Raw genomic sequence first — 20,980 nt, forward strand, 5'->3', positions numbered from 1 at the left:
GGAAATTGTAGTTACTACACTTACCATGTTTTCAACTATAAGCAATACAGGTACATTAAATACAGAGTAACTTGAGTGCCCCTCAGTCTAGGGTGAGGCTTTTCTATTTGAGATTCGGGTTAGTTCTTCCTCCAACCCCAACTCTGAACAAATGTGAAAAAAATCAGTGTAGCCAGGAGTCAGTCCGTATGAGCATAAATGCTGCAGAGCATGACTGCATTGTCAATCTGAATTCCTTTCCTCGTTCATTCATCCAACAAAGATTTATCGAGTGTCTATTTTGTGCCAGGCATTTTCCTAGGCACTGAAGATAGAACAGGAAAATAACCCAAAGACTTTGCCCCGACAGTTTAGTAGGGGAGGGAGATAAGATGAATAAAATCTACAGGAAGTTGAAATGTAAATAGAAGAAAAAAAGAGAGAGAGAGAACAGGTTTGAGGAAGAAAGTGATGAAGAGGATCTAATTTCAGATAGGGTAGTCCCTGATTCCCGAAACTTCACGATGAAGGTGCATTTGTCAGAAACTCACCGTATGCCTTACAACACTGGTTTTAGGAAGGGGAAAGCACGGACGAACAATGACAGGAATGAGGACCTCTAACATTTCTCCTATAATTGAGAAACCAATAATTTTCACACTTTTCTCTCCTCTTTAACCAGAGGTAACAAAATTAACTGGTTAAATATCAATTCATTATCCTATTCTCAATATGAGGGTTTGTAAAGCAATGGAAGTACTCCAACTCAGGTAAACAAAGGAGACTGAGAACCAAAGACAACCTAGGGACTCCGCACACCTCAGCAGGTGCCACTCGTACTCCTGTTACCCCAGTAAGAGTACAACCAACACCGCCTTAAATCCGAGTCCCACTGTAGGAAGGCTGTGGTTATTAACCTGCTCCCTCTGGGTAATTCAAGGCCATGACCAAGCCTTGACACCTCCAAGGAGACGAAGCACTCATTCCTCAAATCTATACCACTCCAAGCTCCAACCCACAGGTCACCAACTCACAGTTCCACCCTGTCTTTGGCCCCTCAGTAACTGGACGAACAACACGATGCTCGGGTAGGAGCTCCAAATTTCATGCAACTCAGGATCTTACTTGCTCCCAACCCTGCTTCCAGAACAGGGAAACCTTGGATACAAGCAGTTGAGTCATAGCCAGTTATCCAACCCATTTCTGCAAGAGTAAATGTCTCTGACTGCCACAGAGCTGTCAACTAATTACTCAGTGTAATGGGAGGAGTAGGATCAGGAGAAATACGGGGATCAAGCCTGGGTCCAGAATGGAAACATCTCTCATTTTTCCAAACCTGGCACTGCGGAGGCTCTTAGAGCATGCTTTGGCTTTGCAATCCATAAGGCTGCCTTCAGTACCGATTACGCAATTAGCTACGTGCCTTATTTCACACATGTAACATCAGAAGAACCCAAGCCAAGCTAAAATATTAATTGAATTGCCAAAATAATTTAGAAATGTCAAAAGACCTAACAGCTTAACAAATGAGCTAAATGTCTTGACTGTGTTCTCTTCTCTTTCTAAAATGAAACGTATGGTTCTGGAGTTCTGTGCTTAGCGTTAGAACTAAGCACCTTTTATGGCAAGGCCCACTGCTTAGGATACTTCTCTCCCCTCTCCCCCCATTTTAAACACTTACTAATTTTACTGGGTAGCCTTTAACTTTTCAGGTGTTGTGCACACCCTCTTCTGGTCAGTTAAAGAAAAACTGATCACTGTTAGGAAAAGAACAATTGGGAATGATACAAATGGCGGTCAAAAAGGGGGAATATTCTGATACAACTGTTGAGGCTCCCCTCCCTTCTTTTTGTGATCAGCAAAAATCCATTTCATTATGAAAATTAGCGATCCTATTTTCTAACAGACGAGCCTCCTCTTCAGATTCCCTACATTTTACTGTGACGTAGTGACAAGGGACCACTCCCGGTGGGGCTCAATAAAATCCAGTCCCTGAGAAAATCAGTTCAGTCCAGGCACACTTCACATTCCAGAAGACACCTGAGGAAGGTGAGGGAAACACCGTTTGGTTTGCAACTCTGAGCATTTTGTGTTAAGACACAACAAAGCATTGTGAGTAAAAGCATGGCCTTTGATGTGGGACTAGGACCGAAACCCAGTTCTGCTATTCACCGGCTGAGGGATCTCGGGCAAGTTACTGAACATCTCCATGACCATTTCATCACTTAAAAAGTGAAATACAGCATTTCCTCAGAAGTTTGTAGTGAGAATTAAATGAATTAATATTAGGAAAGGGCTTAAAACAGAGCCTGGCACAGAGTAACGAGCATAAAAAGGAGAAGAAATCTGAAGGGGCTTTCTCCTAACACCAGGATGGTCTCTGCAGATGCCTCGGCCCGCGCCACAGATGACACCAACCCTTCCAAACGGAAATTTTTACTAGTAACTTCCTCCCGTAGATTTTACAACCTCCTCTGGCAAACCCATCAGGGCACTAAGCAATGCAACAAGCTATACTTCTTTTTTCCTCTATGCCACATGTTGGGCAAGTCATGAATCCCTCAAGTACCTATTCTGAAATGACAGACTACATTTCAATAATCATTTTATTAGTTACAGAAGAATCTCCACTAGTATTTACATAGTGCAAAAAAGCTGTTATTACCCCTAAAATGTGAAATAACAATTATCCTTCATACAACAAAAGAACAAGATGAAAATCTTTTCATGTTATAATTCACTAATTTTGCTAGCTTTTTTTATTAGGAGCATTACAATTAAGACATTAAATTATAAACTCATGTGGTATATTTAGAAATTAAATTACAAAATAACACAAATACTTTTAAGGTATGTTGTGCCAACAAAGTTTAAATTTTTATCATTAATTAGGATTCAGATTTTGGATTAGGTAGACAGTTTGGCTTATTCTGTGATGTGGATAAAGGCTGGAAGGGGTAAGGGAGGAAGAAGAGGTCTTTAATAAATTATGTCACAGAAAAATTTCAAAAAGCAAAAAATGATTACGTTTTAAATGGAATAAGTTAATATTTTAACCTGTTGGCACAACGTACAGAAAATACTTAAATGACAGGTGTTTTTTTTTTTAAAGCAAACAGCAGCTTTACAAACAGTAATACTTCTTTATACATATATTAAAGTAACAATGTGTTAAGATTCAACAGTTTTATGTTAAAGAGTTGAAAAATGAATGTAGAGTTCACTACTCATTTGCACATTACAATCCCCACCCCACCCACCTCCCCCAGCTTATTAAGAAATCAGACAAGTACGTTATTTGGATATTAATTTTTCAATATTTAAACTATGTGAATTCCTTTTGACTAATTCTTTTCCAAATACTGGAAGCATATAAAATACCCTCTCTGCAAAAATGACCTCCAATCAAAGCCTTTAAAAACTTTTCAATGTATAACACACATTTTTCCCATGTTTAGTCAAAAGAAATATATTACATCATTTACAAACATATTTAAACCAAAAATTAAGCTAGTATGAACATTTGTCTTTTGAGAAGTAATCTTCACAGCAAACAAACCTACTGAAGCAGAAATCTAGTTCTGGGAGTGCAATTCATATTATAATTCATATACTTATGTACTGAAATAGAAATCTAATATTAATTATTGCCATAAAATAACCTCTACACACTAAGAAAAAAATCACTATGGTTTTTATTTCTTGTGATAATGAACCCCCTACTCTTACCATTAGGTCTCCGAAGAGCCACCCACTCCCAGTTGCAAACAAAAAACAAAAAACAAAAAACCACTTTCCCAATTTTCACACCTCCTCCTGTATAGAATATACAAATTCCAGAATTTATCTAAAGGAAACAAATTATAAAGACATTATTAATACTTATTTAAGCATACTTTCAACACAGTAGCATTTCCTTTAATAAATTTTGGATAGTCCTCTAGAATGACCTGTCTCATATAAAAAGGCTGTGGTCCCTTGGGTTTGCTGGCAGAAGACCCTGCACGTGCAAGAGCATTTGTCGAACACATAATCGAACACTTCGGAAGTCTATAGTAAATTTAAAAGTTACTGGTGTTCTGAAGATTTCCTCAACTTCTCTTTTGATACAAATGTCAAAAATGTAAAATGACAATTCTCATTCAGAAGAGATATAAAATATAAGAAACCTTTGAAAAGCCAATACCTCAAGATCAAGAGTTATCTGAATCACTGACACCAAGCAAAGGAAATTTACACCATAAAAAGTATGAAAAGTTTTTAAATTCACTTTTAAGATTGTCAGTAGTTCAAAATCTCTATCATTTCCTTAAACCGACTAACACTTCCAAATGCGTAGACACAGTAAGGTCTGCCACATATACACCCATGATTACTATTTCAGAGGCTTCATTCCTTACATGCTGCGTTCCTTTAAGTACTAGACTAACTACGTTGTGCCTATGACGTCTATCCTGGAGAACAGTTTAGACGGGACAGGACAATAATGTCCCCTTTTAGCACACTAATAAAGTTGATAGACTGACATTTTCTATACAGCAATGCTCCTCACCTTTCACAACGCACAAATAACTAAATCATCACCCAAGAATCTCATCTCTCCAGTATTAAATGCCAGCATTATAAAACATCACAACTAGCACAGCAGTCCCGTGAGTTCAGTAAAAACCTGCCCAATTCTTCTCTCCTGCCTCTGTGAGGCAAAGCCCTGCCCCGTGACACCAGAGCAGGGAAAGTACCCCTCCCTCCTCAGCTCTGTGCCTGCTTGTGGGAACTTGTGAGTGTAAAGCTGGAGCCTGTGCGTAGGGGCATGTGTGTGGTTGACTGGAAGCTGGGGATGGGGGGCGGGGAGCAGGGAGTTGGGGGGATGAGAGAAATCCCTCCAGGTCATCTAACTTGTAGAGGTCACTACCAGGTGATTGACCAGCAAATAAAACTTTTAGCTCAGTAGGTTTAAATCCTCCCAAGCAGGTATACACATTCTTAGAGAATGCCAGACATAAATAATAGCGATCAAGAAGTAATACCTGCCTAAATCTGTGTACTCTAAATCATCTAATAGTTTCAGCACAATTGGAACAACTTTCTCGCTTCTTCAAAACTTCCTTTTCCAACCTTTTGATTATCAGGATACACATTATAAGCTGTGTGAAGCTCCTCTCCCTGACCTCCTATCAGTAACTATGGTTGGTGTTATGTGGCAGGTGCTCAAGGCTAGGGACAAAATAGGTATTTTTTTTAAAAAGGTGAAATGGTTTTTCACTCAGGACAAGTTTGGATACCTAATCAAATCCAGATAGCAAATCCAGAGGGTCCCAAATCAAAAGCATGCAAGAGAACACACCAGTAAAAGACTCTGTTTCGGAATAGTCTACACGTAAGTGCTGCAGTCATATAAGTGGTTACAGTTATGCACCTGCCACAGTTTGCCTAACTTCATGTAAATACGAATATGTACAAGAGCATTCCTGAGGTAAGTAAGAAGTAAATATGAGACAGAACCTGTTAGGTCCTATCATGGGTGACTTTTCACTATCAAAGACAACATCTATCACTTCCCGCAAGTGAGGCCAGCTCTAATGCATCGTGGTGGCTCCTTTGCTAGCCTAAGTTTTGGAGGCTCTGTTTTAGCCCATCCCAACTTTAACTGATTCCAATGATCAATGGCTTCTGAAATAAACATTTGTGGACCAAAGAAAAGTCGCATCAATTTTTAACACAAAACAGTTGTGGGCTTAGCTACCCTCAGCCTTTTTTTCAGTTTTCCAAATCTACCTCCAGTTCTTTTTTTTAAAGCCCAACAACATTGGATCAAATCAGAGCGAAGGAGGCATAGTCTTGAAGCAAACATTGGTAACTGCTCCTATCCTTAGAGCCCTGATCTTTAACTTTCAAAATGACTCTAACTAGGCATTTTGAATTTATTTTCTTTTTTTAAACCTAGTCTTCTATTTTAATCATTATTTTCCATAACAAAATAAGCTCAAACAATACTGAATTTCCACACAGCTCTTAGAAAGACACTTAGATGCTAATTAAAAGCTAAGCTACAGATTATAGTAAAACAAGTAAAAGACAGCTACAAAAATATTTGTCAGAAATTAAATACATATATTAAATACTGGACAGTGCAAAACGTTGAGATGAAGCGTAAAAGAGAATGGCTGCAACCCTTACACAGCTGCAGACAGTGGCCATTTCCTGAGTTACAGACCTGGGGGCGGATAACTAAGATCAGAGGGCTCGCTGCTCAGCGAGCTGCAGCTGCCAGGCTTCTGCTGCTCCTGACTTGCTTGGTGGTCAGCAGTCCAGGCCTCCCCGTCTATCCCTGCTTCTAGCACTTCAGGCGCCTCTGCCTCCTCTTCTCCACTCTGCTCTGCACGCTCTTCCTCAGAACCATTAAGGGTTTTTCCAAGCTGAAGAGTCTCCATTGTTCTCTGGGTCTCAGAGACCCACGACTCGATTCTACTATTGAGCTGTACTTCTACAGATATGGGTTCATGAGAATAATCTTCTTCCTCTTCCTCATCTTCGTCATCCTCTTCTTCAAGCATGCCAGGGACTAGAGTGCTGGTGGTGCTGGTGATGGAAGAATTCAAGAGATCTCGGCAACTGCCATCCAAAGAACCAGTCTCTGTACTCTGCTGGGAGGCCCATTCCAGGTCATCTGGCTTCACTTCCTCTTTATCGCTCACTGTTGATCTCCCAGGGTTTGTAGCTGAGGTAGTACTGCCCGCAGCCGGTAATGATGGCTGCTTACCAACAGGGGCTGCATCAAATGGAAATTTACTGGGCTTTTCAGATGTGCTAAGCTTACCAGAAACCTCTTTCTCATTTTCTGATGTTTCCAGCCCATCTGAGGTTTCCACCATGTTTCTCCAATTTGTTTCTGCAAATACCAAACAGATTTTTTAAAAACCCGAACGGTTCCAGAATCGTGTAACTCTTAAAAGAGGGAAGAACAAACTACATAAATTTGTGGGCTCACCGACTGGTTTAAATGTTACAAAGGGAAAACAACTCTCAAAAATGTGCATTTAAGACACAGAAACAAGGAGCCAAAAGTAAGTGTATTTACGCCTCAGAATACACAAGACCTTGTAACAACAGGAGCTCATTAATGCTTCTACATAAAATCCATATATTCATGAGACTCAATGAATTGCCTTTTTTTTTGGCCTAGAGGTGTATCGGGCCCCAAGATCCACAAGTCACAGATGGCAGCGCCAAGATGTCCGGCAGAAATAGTTCCAATTTGACATGTTTGTGTCATGCTCCCACTGTCAGAGAACTGTCTTAGCCTGTAATGGGACTTGTTTCCCTTATAACAAGCAAAGAAGCCATCCGTGCATTTCTAACATTTGTGAAAATCTATCTTATAATATATGTAGCTGGGCTCACCAACTGAATTTGGTAGCCAAACAAAGAAGTGTTATTATATAATACAGTGGTGATAATCGAAATAATTTTAATGACAGGAAGTCAGTTTAAAACAAAAAAAAAAAATACTAAGAATGAGGAGACGAAGGACAGCTCTCCTACCCCTCATTTTTCCTGTGTTTTTCTTTCATTTTTCATTTTTTGATTATTGAAGTATAATGGACAAATGACATTATATTAGGTGTACAACATAATGATTTGGCATTTGTATATATTGCAAAATGACTGCCTTAATAAATCAAGTTAACATCTGTCAGCACACAGTTACCAAAAATTTTCTTCTTCTGATAAGGATTTTAAGATCTACTCCATAGGCAATTTTCAAATATGCAATACGGTATTATTAATTATAGTTGCCATGCTGTATGTTCTATCCCCATGACTTATTTATTTTACAACAGCAAGTCTCTACCTTTTGACACCCTTCACCCACTTCGCCCACTCCCCAAGACTCTGGCAACACACACACACACACACACACAGTCTTTACCCCATTCATCCATTTGATGGACACTTAGATTGTTTCCATAACTTGGCTGCTGTGAATGATGATGAAATGAACATGGGAGTACAGATATCTCTTTGAGATAATAATTTCACTTCCTTTGGGTATATACTCAGAAGATGGATTGCTGGATCATACAGTATTTCTATTTTTAATTTTTTGAGGAGCCTCCACACTGTTTTCTGTAGTGGCTGCACGAATTTACACTGTCACAGTGTATAAGGATTTCATTTTCTCTACATCCTTGCTAACATTTATTGTTTTTTGTCTTTTTGAGAACAGACATTTTAACAGGTGTCAGGTGGTGTATCTTCTTGTAGTTTCAATTTGCATTTCCCTGATGATTAGTAATGTTGAACATCTTTTTATATTGGCCATCTATATGTCTTCTTTGGAAAAAATATCTATTCGGATCCTCTGCTCACTTTGTAACTGGATTGTTGGTTTTTTGCTATTCGGTTGTATGAGTTCTTTATCTATTTTGGGTATTAACCCCTTATCAGACAGATGATTTGCAAGTATTTTCTCCCATTCAGTAGGTTGCCTTTTCATTTTGTTGATTCCCTCTGCTGTGCAGAAGTTTTTTAGTTTGATGTAGTCCCATTTATTTTTGCCTTTAAAAAACAATAACACCCCCTTCTATTTACATTATAGCTGCTATCTGCAGTTTTAAAGTATGATGATCAAGCTGCAGCGTTACAGCACGTCTACTCATATTAATATGTCAACCTGAATGTCACCCATCAACTATTCACTGATAAAAACCATACTGTGGGCACTTGAAGTCAGGACGCATGGTTTGGAAAAAAACCTTTCTTTCCTGCAGTTACTTCAAGTTTGAACTAAGTTGTTTCCAGTCTCCTACCTCATGAAAAAAAAATCTACTCCTCCTATATTTTCATTCTTAGTTAATAACGTTATCATTTTCGTAGTCTCAAAGCAGAAGAGAACTTATAGTAATCCTTGACCCTATCATTCTCCCCTTACTTTACTCCACTGAACTTGTATGTCACTTCTAGCTCAAAAACTCCTAAACTGGTCACTACTGTCTTAGCCAAGCCTTCTTTATCTTGCTATACATCTATATATATTCCTCATTGGCTTTGTGAATTGGTCACATCACTGTCTAACGGGCTATTACCCTATGACAAGATCCAAACACCTCAGCTTGGCATAGCCAAAGCCCTCCATGATGTGACCCTCACCTATCTTTCCCATCCCATTTGTTACAACCCCTGCCCATGCACTCTATGCTTGGGGCCACTCTGCATTCTCACTGCTCCCAGAAGTTATAACTTTCTATTTACAATTCCTTGCTTTGCGTAAGCTGTTCTTTCCATATAAGATGTGTTTTCCTCCTTTACCCTTCAGACACCCACCCATCCTTGATAATCATCCTTAAATGTCAATTTCTTATGAAATCTTTCCTGACTTCCCACTAACTTGAATTCCCACAGCATTTTCTGCATATATAGTTCAAAACCACTTATTTTGTGTTTGCTGTGCCACCCCTTCCTCCCTCATCCTCATTCCTGCTCATCTGTGTCCCTATGGTTGGCACAGAGTAAGTGCTGAAGGCAAAACAGCCTATTAAATGAAAAATGTCATACACAGACTCAGTTATGCCCCCCCCTTAGAAGGGCATACATTTTTTTTTAAATTTAGATGCACATTTATATATCCTTCCAACAGTTTTTATCCTCCTTCAAAAGTATAAGAATTCACTTGGGGTCCTGGAAAAAGTTCCACCTCCCCCTTGTCGATGAATCAAGGAATAGAAAGAGGAAGGCAGTCAGGATACTAGGTCAGGCTCATCTCTTTCCAGAATCAACCTTGGGCCTTCATCTACTTGGGTAGGTGAGCTGAAAGCCCACATGGGTCCTTGGGAAAGAAAGGGAGATATGACTTTAAAAGCAGAGGCAAAGGACTCTGCTATTAGAAATCAAGAGATTTGTCACAATCATCAAAAAGCCACCAAGGTCATGTATCTACTGGGGAGGGAGGGTCTAGGCTCCCACTTTAAAGTAATAGATGAAGCTTGATCATCAGTTACTGAGCACACAAACACATGCATACACCATGGAGAAACAGAAGAGTATGAAGTGCCATCTTTCTCTAGCGGACAGGAGAAATCTGATTAGGATGGGGAGGAGGACAGTCTAAATCCAGAACAGAACCTCTAGAAGTCCACTTCTGATGAAGGAAACAGGAAGCAAGTTAAAGGAAGAACCAAAGATCTCAACAAACCTAGAAATGGTACCTATCCAAACCTACGCTGCTTCTGAATTGTTTATTATAGCATAACTTATTCAACAGAGCTCTTCTTTGCTTATTAATCCCTTCTATGCTTTCCTCTTTTGTTTACTGGGTCTTTGTGAAATTGTCTTTTAAACTTTCAAATCCCTAGAGGATTTGTCAGAGGATGAGGTGTGTGTATGTCTCCTTTTATCAGTACGCACAGGGAAGCTGTCCATCTTCTGTTACAGACAGAACAAGCAAAGGAGTTCGAGAAACTACAGAAGAAACTAGTGGCAGACAATGAGCAGGAAATTCAGGATGGACGGACTACACAGTGAGGCTGTCCCCCCCTCATTAAGTGGTTACTGAAAAGCTACTACACTGGCCTATTAAAAACTCATTCAACAGACAGGGAACCGGCTAAGAATGCAGATTCTAGAGTCAGATTTACTAGGTGTGTGGGTGGCACTGGCAAGTTATTTACCTTTCTTCATCTTAGCCTCCTCATCTATGAAATGCAGTACACTATTTCTTTTTTATTTTTTAAGAAGACTTATTTATTTATTTTAGAGAGAAGGAGAAAAAGAGAGTGGGAGAGGGAGAGAGGGAGAGAGAGAATCTCAAGCAGACTCCCCACTGAGCACTGAGACTGCCCTGTGGCTTGATCTCAGGACCCTGAAATGATGACCTGAGCTGAAATCAAGAGTTGGACGCTTAACCAACTGAGCCACCCAGGCACCCCTGCAGTTACAGTATTTCTTATCTCATAGGGTTGCTCACACAATTGAACGTATTAATAAACCTGAAATGCTTAGAGAAGTGCCGAGCGCATAGTAAGAATTCAGTGAGGTATTATTATGTATCAAGTGCCCATTAAGTGCCAAGTTCCCATCTCTAAGAACTTACAACTTAGTTGGGATTTTATGTTCAAAACTACTCGTTCCATGTGATGATAGAACTGAGACTCAGCATAGGTGGAAGGAAAACATAAGCAAAGAAAACAACCGGTATACAAAAGACAGTAAGACCGGACTATCACAGGAGGTTTTCTATTCTATCAATGATTAGCATTCTTTTCCCAGCTTTGTTTTTTCTTTAAACTATGGGGGAAAAAACATTTTAGACATCCTGCATCAGGATGACATGGAAGATGCTGCTTGTTGTCTACCCAACAGTCATTCCCCATTTTCTTCCTGGATAACAGAACCCCCAAACTTGGAATGAACTTGAGCCTAGGCCTGGAGGATGAATTAAAATGGTTCTTAGACAATCATGGTTATCCCATTCCTCCTTTGCCAAATATTCCCTTGCCCACCCCCTTGCACCTAAAAGGGGTCACAAGATCATTTCTGGCCAAATGAAACAAAAGAAGTCGTCTTCTGAAAACTGCTTCCTTCAATGATAAAAGGAACTCACTGCGTGAACCTCCAGCTTTTGACTACTAATGCCAGAGCCACGGCAGCTACTTATGAACATGAGATGATAAGCATAAAAACAGAAAGCCACAGACTGCGAATGGAAGAACAGAAAGGAGGAAAGAGCTGGGGACTTTGAGGATATCATGAAATAATTAAATATCCTGATTTCTTAGGCCACAGTGGTATTCGCAGTGGTTTTATGTTTGTTGCTGAATGCATCCGATACAGAAAGAATAACTTCATGCTTTCTTCTCAATGTTATCTGTGATTCCTTCCACTCATTTTGTTGGTGTCCTCATAAATCAGCTCACCAGGTCAGAATCCTTAAGGTTCCATCTAAATCCCTCCTTAGGATTCAACCATTAGCTTTACCAGATTGGGGAGAAAAAGAAAAAAAGAAAGAAAAAGAAAACCACAGGCCCAAAACGGTGTCACTTAGACTGAGTTCCCAAACTGGAGCTTAATTCCCAATCCAATTGCAGCTTCAACCTCCCCTAGAAACGTGGCCTTAACTGGTCAGTCAGGAAATGTTTCTTTCCATCAGCACCAATGAGTCTGTCACCTGGGTCCTCTCCATCCTCCGAAGAAAGATGAGGTAATCTGCATGAGAAGATCCCCTGCTTTTTTCCCCTAGCAAACAGTCTCCTCTGGAACAATCTTTTTCTTTTCCTAATAACTTTCTTGCCCTCCCCCACGTGCTATAAAAACCTTCCACTTTGTAAAATTCTTCAGTGCCTCTCTACTTGCTAGATGGTGGCTGCCCAATTCATGAATCATTTAATAAAGCTAACTAGATCGTCAAAGACACTTGGCTGAATTTTGTTATTTAACAGCTCATAGAATTTTAGCTTTGAGTGGAACCTTATAGATGACCTCGATGAACCCTCCTAATTTCACTAAAGAGAAATCCGAGGCCCAGAAATTAATCAATTATTTCTCAGTCCCCCACACAGAGTGTGAAAAAGCTAAGGCTTCAATCTCTGGACACTTTAATTTTGGTGCTTTTTAAAAACATCTCCTAAGTCTTTGAGAAGTTGTTTTCATAACTTTTCTTTTCATGTGCCCAAATAAAGGTCATGGTCATTTGCTCAAACCCACAGCTTTATGAATTTACCTTGAAGTTTGCTTTTCAGATCTGCATATCATTATACAGAGAGAACTGATCTCATTTACAAAGCTGGCACTTTATCTTATTTTCAACTAGTGGCACTCCAGCCAAAGAAACATGTCTGCCTCTAAGCCAATAACACTTATCCTCGATCTGTAGTTTCCTGAAGCCCCACAGTAACTTGTTCGTTGTCTCTGGCCTAGAGCTTTATCAAAAGCGTTCCACTTAACTACAATCACAGACAGGGAGACTAGGAAAGGGAGTGTGAGAGAAAAAAGGAAAACATGAGGACTCTTTTTTTTACATGTTAAATTTTAGGTGGCAACACACTATTCAATAAACTCCCAGATAGATTAAAAAAAAAAAAAAAAGGAGGAAGAAACAGGAGCCAAGCTGAAGGAGGTGGCTATCCTACTTTTAAAAAGAAAAAAATCAGGGAAACGAACCAGAAACTAGATCATGAAAAGTGGAGAACTTAAAGAGTTCAAAGTATTGTAGAAAAAAGGCAAGGAAACTCCTAAGACGTAGAGTGCAGTATATAATGTTATTTTACTACAGATGTTAAAGAGAAAACCACAGGCCCAAAACGGCATCACTGAAGCCAAGTCACTAAACAAGAGCTTAAGATCTAACCTAATCGCGGTTTCAACCTCACCCAGAAATATTAAGTTTGAAGCGTTTTCTGGTCAGCGCCAATGAGGTAATCTGTCACAGGGGCCCTTTCCACCCCCAACAGGAAGATGAGACAATCCGCTTATAAGACCCCTTGCCTGCCCCCTAAAGGAAGGTGACCTGGCCAGGAACAATCCTTTCTCTTTTTTGCTAATAATTTCCTTGTCCCACCCTCTTTCCTATACAAGCCTTCCATTTTGTGCAATTTCTCAGAGCTCCCCCCACTTGCTAAATGGGATGTTGCCCAGTGCATAAATCACCTAAGAAAGCCAATTAGATCTTTAAATTTACTCAGGTGAATTTTTGTTCTTTAACACACACAAATGCTGGGTTTTAGTCTGTTTCTTTTTGACTACACTTAAATGTCATATGTCTAGATTTTATAAGTTTATATTCCATAATACTCAGGTCTTTTGTTTACTTAGTAAATCAAAACTTCAACAATTCAATATAAAGTATTAGAACGAAATTTCCTAGAATGTACTTAGTTATAGGTCACAAGTATGGTACCTTTCGCTTTTTTTTTTTTTTTAATGATTTTTTATTATATTATGTTAGTCACCAGACAGTACATCCCCACCTTTCGCTTTTTAAATCCCTTTGGGGATTCTGGAAATGTGACTGAATTACAAGGTCTCATAGCAACTGTCAGCCCCAAATAGTTTCCTGATTTTTAATGCACATGCTTAATGCAATTTTTCAGACCAAACTTCCGACCGAAATATGAATAATCAATGAGATAAAAACAAAAGGTAACTAATCACTTAAATGATTTCAATATTTAAATCATCTGATATATATCATGTGCCATATATACCAACTTACCATATTCCTTTTCATTTACTTCAGAAATGGGTTCAGAAATGACACTGCAGAAAGAAATGGCGCTTGCCGCAGAGGGGTTCCGAGAGTGCCCCATGTGGTGTGGCACCTTTTTCACATTCTTCAAGGCTTCCTCGGCCTGCTCTTGCTCCATTGCTGCAACCATATCTTTATATGCTTTCCTGGCTTCCTCAGTGAGCTCGACTAACTTATTAAACAGGCCCTAAAAAGAGATTTTGATTAGTCCATTTTTTTTTATTCCTCTAATTAAAATAAATCTCTATACTGTTTCAGGATCAGACACACTTTCAATGAGCACAAAATCCAAATGGTATGCACACTGCAGAACTTTATAAAATACTCTGTAACTTACAGATATTGTTTATGTAATTCTCACAAGTCTGAGGAAATTTCTTGATTCAATACTAGTCATTAACTGTGATATACTAAAAGTTCTTGCAAAGTTTATCAATTCAACAACTGCACCATTTAGTCCCTAGCACTGCAGTGAGTACAAAGACCACTGGAACACCATTCTGCTCTTAAGGAAACTTCTATGTGGCTGAAAGACAGGAGACACCAATGTTTCAAGGTACCTTATCTTAAACGCCTTGAGATGTACAAAATGTTTTGGCTTTTGGAAGAAACATCAAATCTAACTGCTGAGCATCAATGAAGAATTTCCAAAGTACTATTACCTCTGATATACGCCTTGAAAAATAGGTACAATTTTGAAGAGTGGAGATCCTGCATTCTTAGCCAAACATGCAAAACAATACAGGTATAGACTTAAGAAAGTCCAAGGATTGTCTGGGAGCAGTGAAGAATCTTATATGGATTAGAATACAAGGGAATGAGTGTATGCAGTGTGATGTTAAAGGCTATAGAAAAAGACAGCAGTCCCCACAAAAATTAAAAGTTCCCTAGATGTGTGCTTATTGGAAGAGCTTGAAGAAGATCAAAAGAAGTCAGTGATGATATGGCTAGCTGAGACCTTGATGATGAAAATATGACACTTATTAAGAAGGACAAGCCAAAGATACTGGGACAAATGCAAATTACAAAAATAGAATAAAGAGCCTGAAGTAGACTATGGAGCTAAATAATCAGAAGTTCCTCCATCAGTGAAACAAAAATGAACATGAATGGTAATTAATAATTTCAGCAAAATGGTGGGTGATGGACTGTACACATGTTAATAAAATGGCAAAATTTATATAGCACTGAAGCTGAACTTCAACAATTATGACATCTAAAAAACTCCAAAGAAAACTGAAGTTTCCACAGCCACTAGAAAAGACAATCAAATAATAACTTTTTACGATTCTTATATCATAATTAAACAACCTTCTACTTCCATTTAATGTCTTGATTTAGTATCACAATGCAACACACCCAAACATTAAATAAAAAATGTCAGATGTCAGACCTGAACATTCCTAAGAATATGTTTAATATTATGTATTAAATTATGCTTTCAGACAATGGGAGGAAAAGTACAGTATAATTTTTCTCCTCCTACCAAGGCACTGTCATTTAAATTTAAACCATAACTGGATGAAAGCATGGCAGCAAGTATTATATTGCTATGGAATAATATGTCCCTGAAAATTAAACTTAAGAAGAAAAAACATAAGCAGCACAGCTTCAGTTAAATTGTTTAAAGTAGTAGGTACAATAAATGTTGTTGCCAACTGCAATGATTTTAAGCATGCTAACTACTAGTAGTTTCAAAATATACTCAGGATTTATTTATTTTTAAAAAGAAGGAATAACGGATTCTGGTAAAAACAGCTCCTATGTGTTACACATAACAGACTTCCTAAATATTTGTTCGCAATGTTTAACAAACTGTGTATTTAAGTGAAGCCAACAAAAAGAAAACAGGCATATGGATGTGTGATATTGAGATTAACATTCATTTTACAATATAAATAAAACACAGAAATAGTTGGGAATAAAAAAATAACAAAGAAGAGAAAAAAAGAAAATTAAAGAGGAAAGCTATCAGGGAATAAAAACCTTGAATGTCAGGTTAAGGAGAAAAAGCTTAATTCAAAGGTTAGTTTTAGCAGATGGTAAAAATAACTTACGTATACTACCACATTACTGCAAATGAGTACATGTGATAATATAACACTATTTCCTTTACCCCCATTTTAAGAAGGTATTTTGGTTTAAACAATAACTTACCTATCTCAAAATAGTAGAGGACAAGTAAAACAATGTACAAACAAAACTGGCAAGCATTTTATAAAGCCATACAAATAATCTAGTATATACAATTCAATGAGAAGTCAATACAATGAAAAACAAACATGTCCACTTTTCCTGACCTCAATCTCACTCCTATTCCATAAACTAACACTGAACAAAAAAGAAGTATATTTTTAGGGGCGCCTGGGTGGCACAGCGGTTAAGCGTCTGCCTTCAGCTCAGGGCGTGATCCCGGAGTTCCAGGATTGAGCCCCACATCAGGCTCCTCCGCTGTGAGCCTGCTTCTTCCTCTCCCACTCCCCCTGCTTGTGTTCCCTCTCTCGCTGGCTGTCTCTATCTCTGTCGAATAAATAAATAAAATCTTTAAAAAAAAAAAAAGAAGTATATTTTTATTAGGTGTCTTTACATATGACCCTTTTTTCTCACAGAGGTACTTATCACCCAAATTCTGACATACAGTTTAACATAGCAAGCAGGGTATACCTATACCACGTAATTCACTGAACAAACATTTATCACCTGCTCATGCTCAGGGACACATAGACAAGAGGCCTGCCCTCAAGGAATTCATAGGTAAAGGGAAAGAAACACAATCTACAGCAAGGCAGTATGATAACTATAACCGAGAAATGCATAGACTACTGTGGGAGCAGAAATATTGAGTATATACTTACGAAATAGGTAGGTAGATAACTTCATGGGTAATGGGAGAGAAACTGAATGGATGGGAAATGGGGGTATGCAAACATGGTGACTGCATAAGAAAGGACACACACTTAAATAAAAATAGGACGCTTGGGAAGAGGGGAAATGGTCCATGAATGGTGTTACAAAATACTTCAGAGTCCACTTCATAAAAGAGTCTTAAAATGTTATCAGTTACTAAGCATTAATGGAGATAAATAACTTTTATTCTAATTATTAATAACCACCCTATTGTTATTATTATTTCTTATTATCTTCAGCTCCTATGGGCAAAGCTTTGTATTAGCAGACCACGAGAGGAAGATAAAGGTATCATGAGTGCAGAATTATTTTGATAACTGGTTATGAATTCCATTTTCAAGAAGAAAATCCTCTCTAATTAAAGGATCTTTTTCTCTCTTGACTCCAAGTAGCAAAAAATATAGCCAATATATATATTGGAGAAAATTATTTTATATCATACAATATCAAATATCTTTACCCAGCATTTAAATAAATTATCATATATTACAAAATTGAACCAGAAGAAAAAAGCACTGTGGGAAAAACAGGAGCTAAAATCTTTACAGCCAAAATGTTGTAGAATTAACTTGTGTAAATGTTTTTAGCACTAAAAAAAGGAAATGTAATACTCAAAAATTTTCCACTCATTCTTCGGAAAGTCATCTCACTTCTTCAAATGCTTAAAAAGAACACTGGCATGTGTTAACAGAAAACGTCCTGGGGGGTGGTGAGGACAAGAGGGAGTGTATATCCTCTTAAGTCTTACCTCAGCACCAAAGTAGTTGAAGATTCCCACTACGCTAACAGGAACCAGCTTGTTCACACAGCGTCCTAGAGCTTTTCTTCCAAGGGCAAACACAAAAGGAATTTCTTGTTCCCGTGCCATGGCTATAACATTATAGAGAGCCTCATCCAGGCCACCTGAGAAAGTCAACATATGCGGATATCTTAATTTACTTATATAAATGGAGGTATTTTAGCATCCAACAGCTAAAGCATAAAACACAGCAGCAAAGGACTCTATGAATGCTTGTGGCACTTTCACTATTCCACTTATTTTCCTATTGAAATTTATATGATATATGGATATATATACATATTTTCTTTCTTCCCAATAAATTTTAAAATTCTTCAATGCCAGTTTTTGTCTCTCCCCATAGGGACTGGTATAGTGGGAGTCAAATTTCAATATGACATTCATTTAAAAAGAAATTAAAATTGTTAATAGTGGCTGATGTCTTTATTCTCTCAGCTCAAGTGGAAATAAGACAGATATATATTACTATTTTTATTGGTATTTCTCCCCTGTGGAGAATATGCCTACTACTGTTACCTCTGCATCTGTCCTCTCCAATTACCCAAAGTGGCTCATCCATGAAAACCAACCAATCAGGGTGCATGACACAGTAAGAAGTACTGTGTGCAGGTTGATACAAGAGCCTCTGCATGGAACTGCTCATTTCTGAAACAAATCACCGTAAGCAAGAGCAGACAACTTTATCTTTTCTCTAATTCTATTTAAGAGAAAAGGACCATCAAAGAAAGGTAATATAAAAATCTTTCAAGGAGAAATATATTTGCAGCAATAAAGGAATGTACTCTTACAAGTCCTCACTCTGATTACAACAGAGGCGACACTTGGTTGGCCCAAATTAAATCCTTCACTGGTGTTCATAGATTAGGATACTTTTACAGTCCGATCTCAATTTTATTACTTAATTTGAAATAATGAAAGATTTCACTTTCTTTCCTCATGTTCAACATTATGTTTTATACCTAAACTCTGCAAAGACAGACATATGGCTTTCACTTTAAAATTCATTGTATATCCTACAATTATACTAAATAAATATCAAAACACTTCAAAAGTAAAATGTGCATACCTTTCGACTGGATTTTTTCACAGTTTGGAGAAATTATAACACACTTGATCTTATTTAACTTCATATGTTTAGTAACCTCCCTTAGGCCCATAACCAGCCGTCTCCTTGCTTTTGCTCTCACAGGATCTTTTTGGTAGATGCGTTCCTGAAAACTGACAAGCTCTTGAAGAAGAAGAGTCACACATTCATCAATCTCTTTACAAAGAACCTGATTACAATACCTGTAAAGGAAACCCAAAACAGGTAAGTATCCATCCTAATTTACTTCCTATAATTATAAGATTATGTTAGGGGACAAAAAATATCCAGTAAGAGGTTTTCACTGAAAAATCAACTCTTTAAAAAAATTTCTTACATCCTACTGCAAATCAGAAAAAGAAAAGAGTTTTCCTGAGTTACAAGAGATTGGCTTTTATGGAAAAGTTGGATTTATCCTCAGATAAGTACTATCCAAACTCCCAATTATTAAATTATTAAGGATATAAATCAAATGTTAGCCTGTTACTTGATAAAAAGAGATACAATATTTCTCGTAAGAAGATATAAAGTAAATACCAATGATGCTTCTAGTAGGAAAGAAATATAATTTCCCAAAAGCTAACTGAATGCCCTCATACCAACCAAGTCATCCTCCACACTCTGGTAAGTCGCAATCTCTGGGAATTGGCTTGCTCGACCATAAAAATAAGGAGTTAGGTGAAGATGGCCTCAACGGCTTCTCTAACTCTGAAAATCTATGGCTGTGGAGGATGAACTCAGTAATTAAACTGAAGCCAAAATCAAAGAAGCCTTGAAGTAAAAGTCACATGCCCTTATAGCAAGCAAAGCAACTGACTGAGGCTCTCTGTGAGATCATGTATGGCTATAACGCAAGCAACACAGAGGCAGTGAGTGGAGCCACTCCAGTACTTAACTGCAGGGATAAGGAAGTCATCCAAGTTTACTTACTCCCTATATACTCTATTTTTCAAGTTCCCATCCTTAACACCTCTACTATAAACAGGTACTTAACAGGGAGAATTGGTGTAATTTCTAATCTAAGACTAACCAGTAAATTTCCACTTCTGAATTATATGATATAGTAGGAAAATACTAAGTCTGCCCTTCTTTAGCGGGAAAAAAAATTGTTTTGGAAAATTTTTTCTTTATGTGAAAAATGTTTAAATAAATAGTGTTTAAGTAAGTAAGTGTGACACTACTTCAGAAGAGAAGATACAGACTGAAGAAAAATTATCAAAGTTTGTAAAATTAATGCACTTACAAAACAGAACATCAAAAATGCAGTTTTCTTCACTCTGTTTTTCTTTCAAGCTGTTTATTTCATATATATGTAACATTTCACTCCCCAAGTGTTTCCTTTGCTCCACATCTATTATTTGACAATTAACTTCCCAAATCCAGACAAAAAGAATTAGCTCAAAACAGTATAAATTAGCTCAAAACAACGGTATAAAGAAAAGGAACAGGATAGGAGGATCAAGATAGCAAAACAGGAGGATCCCAAGCTCATCTCCTCCACAGACACCAAAATTACAACATCCTACAGAACAACTCTCTGAGAATGACCTGACAAATAGCAAAAACAGCTCTTTCACAACTCAAGATAGAAAAAGCCACACCAGACAAGTAGGAAAGGCAAAAAAGGGCTCTAACCAGGACCACATCCCCTGCTCAGTGACTCCCAAACAGAAGGGACATCACAAACGCAGAGGGCATCCTTCCTAAGGAACAAAGGGTTCAAGCCCTGTATCAAGCATGCCCACCCTGCGGACCTGCATCCGGAAGATGAGGCCCCATAACCACTGGCTTTGAAAATCTATGGGGCTTAACTCCAGGAGAGCCAGAGGGCTAAAGGAAACTGAGATTCTACTCTTAAAGGGCACAGGCACAAATTCACTGGCTCTGAGACCCAGCACAGAGGCAGCATTTTGAAAAACACCTGGGCCACACTGAAGATTTGCTAACTTCAGGGCATGTGCAGGAGGCGCAG

At 38.2% G+C, this 20,980-nt stretch overlaps 1 protein-coding gene across 2 annotated transcripts in view; it reads right to left on the bottom strand.

The window, feature by feature from the left end:
• Positions 1-2,567: 2,567 nt before the first annotated feature.
• Positions 2,568-20,980, bottom strand: part of SECISBP2L (SECIS binding protein 2 like) — a 62,391-nt gene continuing 43,978 nt past the window's right edge. For both annotated transcript variants that reach the window (XM_045812037.2, XM_045812036.2), the window contains exons 15-18: positions 18,991-19,211; positions 17,874-18,028; positions 14,186-14,405; positions 2,568-6,868 (exon numbers count right to left, since the gene is read on the bottom strand). In XM_045812037.2, the coding sequence (XP_045667993.2) occupies positions 6,186-6,868; positions 14,186-14,405; positions 17,874-18,028; positions 18,991-19,211 (1,279 nt within the window). In that variant the 3' untranslated portion in view covers positions 2,568-6,185. The remainder of the gene's footprint in view (positions 6,869-14,185; positions 14,406-17,873; positions 18,029-18,990; positions 19,212-20,980) is intronic.

This window comes from Ursus americanus, chromosome 36 (assembly GCF_024610735.1).
Source record: "Ursus americanus isolate L20-20 chromosome 36, mUrsAme1.1.p, whole genome shotgun sequence".
NCBI classification, from domain to species: Eukaryota; Metazoa; Chordata; class Mammalia; order Carnivora; family Ursidae; genus Ursus; species Ursus americanus.